General features: G+C 45.8%; 1 protein-coding gene across 1 annotated transcript; it reads left to right on the plus strand.

Moving 5' to 3' along the window:
* The first annotated feature begins 1967 nt into the window (after window positions 1-1967).
* LOC102469454 (ATP synthase-coupling factor 6, mitochondrial) lies at window positions 1968-2321 on the plus strand. Its single transcript, XM_014590185.1, has one exon. It carries the CDS (start codon window positions 1983-1985, stop codon window positions 2307-2309), a length of 327 nt encoding a protein of 108 aa, XP_014445671.1. The 5' UTR covers window positions 1968-1982; the 3' UTR covers window positions 2310-2321.
* The last annotated feature ends 11676 nt before the right edge of the window (window positions 2322-13997 follow it).

The following is a 13997-nucleotide window of genomic DNA, read 5'->3' on the forward strand; positions in this document are numbered from 1 at the left end:
TCACAAGTTCAGTCCTGAAATTTGGGGGAAACTCATTAGCCAGCCAGCTTGCCATCCCTATGGTGGAGTGAGTCCTGAAGCTTCCTGTGTCGTTCATTGGCGCTTAAGGCATCCTTGAAACCTAATAAAAATACCCCCAATCTGCCCTCAGGAGCTACCACCCAGAAAGTGAGAGTGCCACATCAAAGATCTTGGCCACAGCGTCTTGGTTCTCTAATGAGGCCATGAGGCAGCACTTTTTGGTAACTCAAGCCAGAAGGGAAATGGGAGAACTTCAATCTTCCCGTCTTCTCTTTGAAGGGCATGATCGTCCATTGGGAGAAGCAACTCTCATTTGCCCTGCTTTTTCATGGGTGACCATTTCCAAATTGTTTCCCCATGCAACAGTCATGTGTCCTGAATACAACAAAAAAGGGAATTAGGATCCAGAGCCTTGGTGACACATGGAATGTGGCTTTGTGGTTGCCACATTTTGTCTCAGTCAGTGGCCCCTTACTCTCCTTCAAGCTCACCAGGCACACTCCTGCCTTTGGGCCTCCATGACAGAAGCCACCTCTGTGTGGCTCGCACTTCCCCCAAGAGCACTTTGACAACTTTGTCGTCCCCTTCACAGTTTTGTTCAAAAGTCACTTCAACTGAGTCTCCCTTGACTAAATCGTCCTATTTAAAACCGCACACTAGCCCCACGCACATACATACTCTCCATCTCCCTCCGTCACTGTATCCCTCTTTTTGCTTACTTCCATTCTCACCATCTTTTAGCTCCGTGTTTCTCAAACTTGAGTTGCATCAGGATTACCTGGAGGAATTGTTAAACACACACTGCCAGGTCCACCCAGGGTGTCTGTTTCTCACAAGTTCTCACACATGCCGCCTCTCCAAGGACCTCACTTTGAGAACCACTGTGCTAGCAAATTCCATGCCCTGCTAGAACACAACCCCCATGAAGGCAGGCTCTTTGTTTTATTCACTGATGCCTTCTAAGAGCTTTGCAGACTATCAGCCCAGAGCAGACACTCAACAAATACACAGTTAGGGTCCATATCCATGTCTAGGAGGTCTGCATCCAACGGCAGATGCAAGCAGGCTACACCAACTGTTAGGAAACTGGGGAAGAGGTGGATCCTAAAAGAGAGATACCAAGGACTTTTTACTTACATCTGATGCTAAGATTACTTACAAGTAATCTAGAGCTGACTTAAATCCTGTGGGAAGATTTGGGTAGATTATATGCAAATACTATGTCATTTTATATAAGGGACTTGAGTATCCTTGGAGTTTGGTATCTACAAATGGCCTTGGAGCCAATCCCGTGTAGATACCAAGGGATGACTGTACTTTTTTGAATGAGATACACAATAATGTTGAAAAGTCTGGTCTTGGGAGTCAGCCCAGGCTCCAAGCACAGAATCTACCACTATCTGTGACTTTGGGCACATGATGGGAACTTTTGGAGCTTTCATGTCCTCATTCTAAAGTGAACATAATTACGAATGGCTTCTGTGTCTGTGGGGCTTGGTGCAAAATGGAAATGCAGGATCCCTTGTTCAAAAATATTTAAGAATTTCAAGGTATTGACAGCAGAGCATTAAACTGAGCACAGGGACCTGTATGACTACATTCGTTGCATGTCCATGCCACTGAGCTAGGAATAAAAAGTAGATAATGGAACCAGCAGATGGCATAATGGATACATCACTGGACTTCCATGTAGTCAACCGCCTCAGATCCAGCGACTTAAAACTCATGCCAGGAGTTTTTGTCTTCCCAAAATCCCGAGAGGAGAATGGAGGAGAAGGGATTGCAGTGAAGCCATCCCCACTGGGAGGTGATTTTTCACTTTCTGTCCCTGTCTCTCTCTGTCTCTCCAGTGAGCACATGGGCCCTATAGCAAAAATCTCTCTTTAAAAAAATAGGGAGAACGGTGGCGGCGACGGTGGCTCAGGCAGCTCGGGACTGAGTGCCAGTAACAAAGAGTCACCATGATTCTTCAGAGACTCTTCAGGTGCTCCTCCCTCATTCCACCAGCCGTCTCAGTCCATTTGCGGAGGAACATCGGTGTCACAGCAGTGGCATTTAATAAGGAACTTGACCCTGTACAGAAACTGTTTGTGGACAAGATTAGAGAATACAAATCTAAACGACAGGCAACTGGAGGACCTGTTGATACTGGCCCAGAATATCAGCAAGATCTGGAGAGGGAGCTTTTTAAGCTGAAGCAGATGTATGGTAAAGCAGACGTGAACACATTCCCTAGCTTCAGGTTTGAAGATCCCAAATTTGAAGTCATCGATAAACCCCCGTCCTGAAGAAGTAAAGTAACAATAATCCAGTAATTTGTGATGAGTCAGTTGTACTATTAAAAAAAAATTATTTAAAAAAAAAAAAAAAAAAAAAAAAAAAAAATAGAAGCTGGCAGGTGGCTTGGTGGTTAAGGGTGCTAGACTCCCGCATGGCCGACCCTGGTTTGAATTGTGGACCTGGCAGCTTTCTCTCTCTCTCTCTCTCTCTCTCTCTGTCCCACTCTGGTCAAATTAAAATAAGTAAATAAATAAAGTTAAATAAAATCATTTTAAAACTAGTATCCATTTCATGGGACTGTTATGAAGACCAAACAGGATAAGGGATGTGGAAGCATCTCATACAGCCCCTGGCACTTACGAAATTCCCTCCTTACAGCTCACCTTCCTCCACCACCCAGCTGTTACCTGCAGGACAAGTTTGGGTGGCCCCAGTGGTACTACTCCTCACCCTTGAGCTTGGCTCTGCCAGAGACTCATAGAAAAGCCCTCTGCTACTGTGGACTTGACCTTGCCAGTTGTTCTCAGGCAAAAAAGGTGGTGTCCCTCTGCCAAGGACACTCTGCATTCACAAAGCCTGGGTAGTTCAAGAGAGAAGTTCGGGGAAGGGCAGCCTGGGCACCAACAGTGAGTGGAGTCCCCAACCCCACCAGCCTCTGTTGGTGCAGCCAGCACCCTGGCTGCTACCTTGGATAAATGAACCATCACACTGACCAGCTACAGGATGAATGAGTCCCATCCAGAGCTCACGGCTTGCTCCTCCCACCCATCTGAAGGGACAAACAGAGGGAACAACTATTTTTGGAACTGGAAAACATCATTTTCTATCACTTTACTATATCAGCTCATCTCACAGACTCTGGAATAAACAGACCTGGCAGAGATGACAGGTCCACGGGTGTTGAGGTGGGAGGAGCTGACAGTAGGGAGAGATCAACAGCCCTTGAAGCACAACGCCTGAGTTCTGTGGGCTGCGGACATCTGCTCCAACCTGGCTGAAACCAAGAGGCAGAGTCAGGGGCCTGGCCACTTCAAGGTCATCTTGCTTCTCACAAGGCATGCACAATAGCACCAGAGTGGAAGTAAGGGTGGGGAGCACAGGAAGAGTGGGGTCCCTGTAGCTCTTACTCTAAGCAAGTCCCAGCTACTAAAACCTACAGTTTGCACACAATAGCTATGGTCATGTTTTCCAATGGCCCCACCCTAGGTCTCCTTTTAGGTCTTTTTTTTTTTTTAAAGTCAGTTCCTTTGATAAATAATGTTATTCAATTTACAAAACATGCACTTGTGGGCCAGATGGTGATACAGCAATAACACAACCGGACCCACACGCAAAGGTCCCCAGTTCAAGTCCTAGCATCTCCCTTTCCATACCAGACACACATGGTGGTCCAGGCAGGCTGAGGCTAGGGGATGTTTTTCTGTCTCTTGATCTCTGTCTCTCTGACTCTCTCTATGGAGAAAATAAACTTTTGCACTTAGCCTTCAGACACACGATACCTGTGGCTAGAAGCAGTATTCCCACACGCACGCCTGCATATTCACACACACCCACACACACATCATGCATGTGTTATCACTTCCGGTAACAGAAGCTCCACTTGTCAGGATGCCGTGTGGCTCCCCTGCTGTGCCAGATGGAGTCTGGTTCGAGTCCTGCGATGGCACTTACTAGCTCTGTGACCTTGCAGAAGTTGCCTCGTCTTTCTGCTCTGCCTCTTTGTCTTTCGTACATGGAGGAGTTGTGAGATGAGAGATAATGAATATTAACGAGGTGCCCGACACAGAATAATAGTTAATAATAGCACTTTGCAAGGTCATTGGACATGGTCACATGAAGTAGCAAATGCACCTGGCATGTTGGAGCTGCCCCCACCTGTCCACTAGAAGCAGCGGAGGACCCCGTGTTAGGCACCCCTGTGGCTCTCCCAAGGTCCACAATGAATAAGGGGGTCTACAGATGACTCAGATCACTTCCGTCCCCTCTTGTCTCTCCTCTTAGACTTCTTTCTTGGTCTAGTTGTCCTTTACCACATTGACGGATTGGTCAAATTGGAGGCATCCCATGACCACCTCTTCGGCCTGGGTGGCTGAAAAATGAGGAAAGGGCTAAAAGGCAGTTTCTAAAGCAACGTAGTGCCTCTGTGGGGTTTTCTTCTGAGACATGGACCCGGCGGAGTTCCAGGAGGTCACTCAGCCCCCAAGGACCTCCTCTTTAACCTTTAACGTCCTTCCAAAAGGCTGTATTCACTAAGTGACACTTGAAGGACTGAAAGATGACCTTCTTCCTACAACTTTAAAGGTACCTTCTATACTGCTATTTGTCACTCTGTTCAACCACTTCAGAGAGCTGTCTGGCAGCATCTTTAACGCTGAACATAAGCATACGCTGTCCAAGAGAAAGGAGTGCAGTGTCCACCCATGAAACACACATGAAGATGTTCATAGTAACTTCATTCTAGTAGCCCCGAACTGGATGTTCCATAGCAAGAGAATGGGTAAATAAAGTGCATAATTCATACCACAGATACACAACATACAAAGAACACATCACTGCTACATGCAAATTCATGGGTGATTTCACATTGTGTTCAGAGAAAGAAACCAGACCCAAATTTACACTGTTACTCTATTTACATGGCATACCAATCGATGGTGATAGAAGTCATATGGTGGTGGGACCAGCAGATGGCATAAAGGTTACATCGCTGGACTCCCACATAGCCAACACAGTTCAAGTCCCAGACCCTGTGGTTTGAAACTCACACCAGGCATGTGTACGTGCATGCCCAAAATCCTGAGAGGAAAATAGAGAAGGGATTGCGGCATGGCCATATCCTCTGAGGGTGGTTTCTTCTTTTCTACTGGGCAGTGAGCATGCCCAATAGTAAAAAATCTCTCTTTAAAAGTCCCAGCTACTAAAACCTACAGTTTGCACACAATAGCTATGGTCATGTTTTCCAATGGCCCCACCCTAGGTCTCCTTTTAGGTCTTTTTTTTTTTTTAAAGTCAGTTCCTTTGATAAATAATGTTATTCAATTTACAAAACATGCACTTGTGGGCCAGATGGTGATACAGCAATAACACAACCGGACCCACACGCAAAGGTCCCCAGTTCAAGTCCTAGCATCTCCCTTTCCATACCAGACACACATGGTGGTCCAGGCAGGCTGAGGCTAGGGGATGTTTTTCTGTCTCTTGATCTCTGTCTCTCTGACTCTCTCTATGGAGAAAATAAACTTTTGCACTTAGCCTTCAGACACACGATACCTGTGGCTAGAAGCAGTATTCCCACACGCACGCCTGCATATTCACACACACCCACACACACATCATGCATGTGTTATCACTTCCGGTAACAGAAGCTCCACTTGTCAGGATGCCGTGTGGCTCCCCTGCTGTGCCAGATGGAGTCTGGTTCGAGTCCTGCGATGGCACTTACTAGCTCTGTGACCTTGCAGAAGTTGCCTCGTCTTTCTGCTCTGCCTCTTTGTCTTTCGTACATGGAGGAGTTGTGAGATGAGAGATAATGAATATTAACGAGGTGCCCGACACAGAATAATAGTTAATAATAGCACTTTGCAAGGTCATTGGACATGGTCACATGAAGTAGCAAATGCACCTGGCATGTTGGAGCTGCCCCCACCTGTCCACTAGAAGCAGCGGAGGACCCCGTGTTAGGCACCCCTGTGGCTCTCCCAAGGTCCACAATGAATAAGGGGGTCTACAGATGACTCAGATCACTTCCGTCCCCTCTTGTCTCTCCTCTTAGACTTCTTTCTTGGTCTAGTTGTCCTTTACCACATTGACGGATTGGTCAAATTGGAGGCATCCCATGACCACCTCTTCGGCCTGGGTGGCTGAAAAATGAGGAAAGGGCTAAAAGGCAGTTTCTAAAGCAACGTAGTGCCTCTGTGGGGTTTTCTTCTGAGACATGGACCCGGCGGAGTTCCAGGAGGTCACTCAGCCCCCAAGGACCTCCTCTTTAACCTTTAACGTCCTTCCAAAAGGCTGTATTCACTAAGTGACACTTGAAGGACTGAAAGATGACCTTCTTCCTACAACTTTAAAGGTACCTTCTATACTGCTATTTGTCACTCTGTTCAACCACTTCAGAGAGCTGTCTGGCAGCATCTTTAACGCTGAACATAAGCATACGCTGTCCAAGAGAAAGGAGTGCAGTGTCCACCCATGAAACACACATGAAGATGTTCATAGTAACTTCATTCTAGTAGCCCCGAACTGGATGTTCCATAGCAAGAGAATGGGTAAATAAAGTGCATAATTCATACCACAGATACACAACATACAAAGAACACATCACTGCTACATGCAAATTCATGGGTGATTTCACATTGTGTTCAGAGAAAGAAACCAGACCCAAATTTACACTGTTACTCTATTTACATGGCATACCAATCGATGGTGATAGAAGTCATATGGTGGTGGGACCAGCAGATGGCATAAAGGTTACATCGCTGGACTCCCACATAGCCAACACAGTTCAAGTCCCAGACCCTGTGGTTTGAAACTCACACCAGGCATGTGTACGTGCATGCCCAAAATCCTGAGAGGAAAATAGAGAAGGGATTGCGGCATGGCCATATCCTCTGAGGGTGGTTTCTTCTTTTCTACTGGGCAGTGAGCATGCCCAATAGTAAAAAATCTCTCTTTAAAAAATAAAATTGGGGCTAGCAGGTGGCATGGTGGTTAAGGGTGCTGGACTCCCACATGGCCAACTATAGTCCGAGTCCCAAACATGGCAGGCTGCTTTCTCACTTTCCCTCTCTCTCTTACTCTGTCCCTCTCTGGTCAAATTAAACATAAATAAGTAAAGTTAAATAAAATAATTCTTTAAAAATATTTTTTTAAATAAATATTCATATGGTGGTTACTTCTTGAGGGATGTTGACTTTGAAGGAGCATTAAGGGAACTTTCTGGCACCATAAATACCCTGATCTGGGTGCAGCCACAAAGGTATAAGCAGTAGGGAACCACTGCACTGTACTGGAGCCGTGTAGGAGGCCTGGGTTCAGGTCCTGGGTTGACCCAAACACACCAGGCACACTCATGTCTGTCTGTGATCCTGGCTGGCTGAGAGGCTAAGGGGAGGATCATGATGTGAGAAGACCCTATTGAGGGTATTTCACTCTCCCTTACTCCTTCCCTCACTTCCCTCTCTCTTAAGACATAAATTAAATAAACTTTAAAAAATATACCCTGGGAACCAGCAGTTAGCATAATGGCTATGTCGCTGGACTCCCACGTAGTCGACCGCGGTTCGTGTCCCGGACCCGGTGACTTAAAACTCACGCCGGGTGCGTGTGCGTGCATGCCCAAGATCCCAAGAGGAGAAGGGATTGAGGCATGGCCATCCCCCCTGGGGGGTGATTTCTCGCTTTCTGTCTCTATGTCTCTCTCTGTCTGGTGAGCGCACACACCCTATAGCGAAAACCTCTAAAAAAAAAATATATATATATCCTGATCTGGGTGGTGGTTACAGGGTACATACATATGTAAAAACTATCCTACTAAATATTAAAATTAGTATTTGGCACTTACTTTACTGTGTCTTATACCTCAAATAAAAAAAAGCTTTAAAATGATTATATTATTTTCCTTTAACAGATTCTACTGTCTGTGGGAATTGGGAATGAATAAATCCAGTAAAGTTACTGGGAAAAGCATGCTTATATTGCATTAGATTGGTGTTTGCACAAATGGCCTTAATTTGAAATATGTACAGATTTGAAACACACCACAATTTTTGCAACCTATTTTGACATTTTTTCATTGTTTAATAAGCTAAAGCTTAAAACAAGGGCAACAACCTGGTCATCTCTGAGAGACCCCTGCAGCTGCCCAAGCTTTCTAAAGGCTCTCCCACCATGCCAATTCTATCCATAGACCTTAGGGTGTCAGAGGGCACATCGTCCAGGCTATGATGGTTTTGTCTTCAGTCCTGAAAAAGAGGCCAGGACTGGAGGGCTAGAAAAGAGCCAGGGAACCACCCAAGGGGTCATCAGGGCCAGCTTCCTGGGCATGTACTCTGTGCGGCCACACAGGGCCCCACCCTCAGGACCCCACACTCAGTTAATACTCTGCTGTCACCCTCTCGAAAGTATAATTTTTTTTAATTTACCAGAGGGCAGGTGTACTTGCCAGAGACAGAGGAGAGGGAAAGGGAGTAAGCATCCCCCAATGGGCAGTGGTCATGGCTACAATCCCTTGTCCTCCATTGCCCTATCCTGTTAAGATCTTAAGCAAACATGCACACATGCCTGCCATGTTTTTGAAACCACAAAGGCAAAGATTAGAACCAGGTAGTTGGCCATGTGGGAGCTAGCTCCCTTAACCACTAGGCTACAGTGCTGACCCCAAATTCTTAATAACCGTTGAAGAGAATGCCCTGCATTTCTACTTTTCCCTTCAAATGCAAGGGCTAGTCCCTGAGGTAGCAGATGTGATGGTAACAGCCTAATGTCCAAAGTAAGGGTTCTAGTCTCAGCTCGGTCCCTCATCTATAATGTGAAGGTAACAGCAATACCCGTTCAGGAGATGTTTGGAGAATCCAAGCTGCCTTTAGCTCCAGGCCTGGCACATTACACACGTTCAATGAAGTCCAGTGATTAAGCTGGTTGAGGGCAGATTATTGAGGCAGCAGTCTTGCCTGGACCTGCCTCAGAAATGCCTTTTCTAAAAGCAGGAGCCAAAGAAAGAAGCTTTAGGATTAACTCTTCCAAAGTAGCAAATGTCCTCTCTTCAGCATTAGGTCTAACACCAGCTGCATTATTACACCCCAGGAGAAATGTGTCTCATCAAGTCACAAAAGCCTGGTTTCAACGCTCAGAGGGAACGAAAAATAGTTTGAAATGCTGAAAAAGCCAACAGCTCAGGTACCTGTTATCCAATCCATCTCTGATTTGGGAGCTCACTGAAGCATGGCTGAGTGTAGTTATCTTGGGTCCTATATATCTCTTCTGTAAATAGACTTTTGTTATTAAAAAAAAAAAAAGATGACTGACTTGGAAAAATGGAAAGAAACACAAGGAGCGGCCAGGACTCTTTCTCTATACCCCCTTCCCGCAAAATTACTCCAAGGATTCTGGCTGTTCACACATTAATTGACCCCTTGCAGTCTCCGTTCTGCTCTTACGAATGGGAAGCAACAGTGTTGTTGGAAATACAGACGCTGGAGTCGGATTCTCCGAGCGTCCTAACACCACTTAGCAGTTGTGTGGCCTGGGACCATGCTGCACTTCTCTGTGCTCCTGCTCCCTCATCTGTAAACGGGGATAACAATGGTCCCTACCTCTTGGAGCTGTTGGAAGAAGGAAGCAAGAGAGTATATATAGTGTGCTCTTATAGCGTGGTGCCTGGCACACAGTAAATGCCCGATGCATGTTAGCTGCAGCTTGGGAGAGCATAAAATACCCAGACACAGTCATGTGGAAAAGTGGGAGAAGTAGTAGTATTAGCTGTCATTATTGTTCCTTAGTCCGCCCCAGGACCTTTGGTCTTGTGACGGCAGATTCCTTCTGGGGAAGCCTCCAGAAGGTAGGAAACCTGTGAGTAAGTAACATCAGTGATGGGTCAAGACCTCTGAGTATTTGTAACATCAGAACTGAAAAGGATCTCGGAAGTCAATGAAGTCCACAGTCCTTGTTTGTAGACAAAGAACTGAGACTCAGAGAAGGCAAGTGACCTGCCCAAGATCACAGAGCAAAATAGGGGCTGGCCTAGAAAGCTAGCTCAGCGTGCTTGACTTTGCACAGCTCTGCCCGCTCTGCTCTGCTCTTGCCCACTCTGTCGCAACCTCTGGCTCCCCCTGTCTCCCAGGGGGGCCTTCAATCAGGTGACAGGCTTATCTAATTGTTGGCCACATCCTACTGGAGACCCATCTTTCTTACTGAATCAGGCCAGCATTCGGTCCTGAAAGCCCCATAAGTCTTCTATGGATGAGCAGGTCCCTTAATCTATTATTCTAGAGTCCTATTTATATATATTTATCCATATGGCTATATAAATAGGGCTTTGAGACATATATGTGGCAGGTTATTGCTGTAGCATAGTTGTTCTCCCCAAGAGGAAAACAAAAATGATGTATGGCAGAGGCTCTTTTCCATGCAGAAAGCTCCCGTCTGATTTATTAAGAGTTAGGCTGCAGCCACATGCTCTGAAGTAGAAAATCCATTGCAAAATTATCTAAAAACAGGACACTGTCAGCTCTAAATGCCAAAAAAGTAAGCCTAGGGTGAGGGGAGCTCGAAGAATCTTAGGCCCTTGCCACGTCCCGGTGAATTAATTAGGATTCCTTTGGTTGAAATTTCTAGCAGAAAAAGGAGATCTTGTTCTAAGGATATTGGGTGTCTTCTGGAACTCAAGGAGAACAATGAGGCTGGTCTCAAAATAGCTACAGCTGGAGAGATGAACCCCAGAATGCCCTTCTCTCTCTCCCCCTCACATCTCTGCCTCTCTCTGGGCCTTGGCTTTGTTCGTCACTCTCCCTCCAGATCGACATTCTCCATATGGAAGAAAACATGGCAGCCAATAACTCCCAAGCTTTGCTTCTTATTGCTCCCACTGAATGACTTAGAATTCATGTTTGAATGAGTTTGGAAAAGAAGTCATGTCCCCTGCTCAGTTTGAGGGTCTTGAGCGGGGTCCTCAGAGACCTGAGCTGCAACTGTAGAAATCAGAGGGATGGGGGGGGGCAGCTCCCACGTGAAGGTGGGGGGACATTGTGTGTTACTAGACAATGCGACCAGAATGATTTTTCTCTTTATCCACTGTGTGGACTTGGAAAAGGCACTTAACCTCTCTGTGCTTCAGCATCCTTCAGTGTGAAAGTGGGACAGTGAGTGGTGTGCTCCATAAAGACAGAGGTTTTGACCGTGTTGTTCACTGAAGTATTCCCTGTGCCTAATCAATTCGTGGAATATGGTCATGTTCAATACATATCTCCTGAATAAATAAATTAATAATTCCCTTACAGGAGTGTCAGGAGGATTAATTGAGGTAACAGCTAACGTTCTGAGAACACTTACATGCTGAGAACAGTGCCTGGTGCGTGCATGTGTAAGAGAAAACTAGGGTCCAGTAAGTTAAGCAACTAGCCCAAGGTCATTAGCTAGAAAATGGCAAAAGCAGGACTCAAATCCAGGGTTTTCAAAAAAAAAAAAAAAAAAAAAAGCTACGCTACCTCCCCACTTTATTCAGTCTCTAGTCTTGTAGTTCCCAGCCATGGGTTGTGACTTGGGGTTGGGGTAAGAATAACTAAGGGCCGGGACCAGCAGTTAGCGTAATGACTATGTCGCTGGACTCCCATGTAGTCGACCGCAGTTCGAGTCCTGGACCCGGTGGCTTAAACTCACGCCGGGCGCGTGTGCGTGTGTGCCCAAGATCCCAAGAGGAGAATGGAGGAGAAGGGATTGGGGCATGGCCATTCCCCCTGGGGGGTGGTTTCCTGCTTTCTGTCTCTCTGTCTCTCTCTGTTTGTCTGGTGAGCGCACGCGCCCTATAGCAAAAACTTCTTCAAAAAAAAAAAAGAGGAACTAAAGGGCAAATTAAAAAATGATCCATGGGGCCGGCAGGTGGCGTGGTGATTAAGGGCATTGGACTTTCATATGGCTGACCGTATATAGTTTGAATCCCAGATCTGGCAGCTCGCTTTCTCATTTTCCCTCTCTGTCTCTTTCTCTCATTCTGTCCCTCTCTGGTCAAGTGAAAGAAGAAAAAGAAAAAGAAAGAAAGGAAGGCAGGAGGGAAGGAAGGAAGGAAGGAAGGAAGGAAGTTAAATAAAATAGTTCTTTTAAAAAAAAAGAAATAAAGAAAATGGATCCATATGTACGAAAAGCACCGTGGGTAAATTGGATGAAATGTTGAGCACAGACACATGCACAGTCACTTTAAAGTGTAGCCCCCGTTATGGCATTCAGTGAAATACATATTAATAATACACACTATTGAATTCATAGTAGCTTATGATCATGCTATATTTTCTCCATCAACAGATACTATATCTAGTACCTTGAGGGGAGGTGTATGAAATTTTGAGTAAAAGCACTCCAGTTATGAACCTCTGTGGTAGTTCATCTCATGCACAGCTGAGGAGAGTCATGGTCACTCAGGGCCGCACCTGACTAAGGACAAACTCAGGGCCAGCATCCAGGTACCGAGAACACTGGGGTTTGCAGGGTACTGCACACCAGATAGACAGGAAACTGCCTCCTTGCATTCCGACAGGATCGGGGATCTCTGTACTGATGGGGATGAGGGACATGGGAAGCCATATGCTCCTTCAGAGGGTGGTGTGTATTATAGTTCTTACAAGCACTTGGAGAGCAATTTAGCATTTCTGGCAAAGTCGGGGGTAGCCACACCCTGTGACCCAGCAACTGTACTTTTTAAATTATGCCCTAGATATGTTAATAAAGAGACATGCTCAAGATTGTTCATTGGAACTTTAAAAATTGGAATAGAAGGCCAGCAAGGTAGCATGGTAGTTAAGGCAGCTGGATCCCACATGACTGACTGCACAGTTCAAGTCCCAGAGTCAGAGGCTTGAAACACACACCAGGCACATCCATGTACATGCTCCTGAAATTGCAAGGAGGATAGAGAAGAAAGAATTGCCATCCTCCCTACGGGTTCTCTCTCTCATTCTCTCCGGTGAGTATAAGTGTCTGTAGCAAATTTAAAAAAACAGGAGGTGGGAGGAAGAGTATAAATGGCCATCAATAGGAAAACAGACAAGCATTAAATGGCTTCCTATCCAGCAGCTGGAAAGAGTAATTCAGAGTTAGATCCATCCATAGGAAGAAATCTCATGGCTGGAAAAACAGCAGTCTGGGCTTGTCCTTGACCTATTGTGAGACCTTAATTCCTTCCCTCTTCAGGCCCCACTGTCCTCATCTGTAAAATGCGAACTCTTGATTAGACCAATAGTTTTCAAATTGTGTTTGGCAAAACCCGAGAGATACTTCATGAGTTCTGTAAACATTTCATTCAAATGCCATCTTTCAAAAAAAAGGTTTTTTCATGGCCACAGGCATATGTACTTGCAGAGAGAGAAAGGGAAAGGGAGAGAGAGAGAGAGAAAGCAACCCCCCCCCTCCGCCGCCCCGTGCAGTGTGGTCACACCACAGCCCTGCGCCTCCATTTCTCCCTCTTGTCAGGATTGGGAGCATGCACCCACATGCACCTGGTATGTTTGTTCAAGCTGTCGGGGCCAGAACACGAACTGCAGTTGGCCATGTGGGATTCAGTTCCCCATGCACTGTATTTAACCACTATGGGGCCATATCCCCCAAGATAATTTAAACTATTTTGAAACCAGAGAAAACATGCACACATAGCCCTATATGGTTAGCACAACACTTTAACCCACTGCAGAGTAGCACCACCTAACGGATATCATCTACTGTACCCGTGCCTCTCCAGAACGCCAAAGAGCCTCTCCTGCCATCTCGGTTTAACTGGAGCAAATCCTGAGACCGCAAGGCGAGCAGCTGTTGAAATCTGTTGCCATTTTCAACTGCTTAGCTAAGCGAGTCAAGATTTTTTCAATATTGTATAACCAAAGCAAAACATTGCAATAATTTGTATGTGGTAGAAGATGTTCGCTGTCATACACGATCATAATTTCAGATTTGCATTTTTTATTTGTTGAGTTGTATTGATGAATGCAATCAAA

Source organism: Tupaia chinensis, unplaced genomic scaffold (assembly GCF_000334495.1).
Source record: "Tupaia chinensis unplaced genomic scaffold, TupChi_1.0 Scaffold000416_1, whole genome shotgun sequence".
Classification (NCBI taxonomy): domain Eukaryota; kingdom Metazoa; phylum Chordata; class Mammalia; order Scandentia; family Tupaiidae; genus Tupaia; species Tupaia belangeri.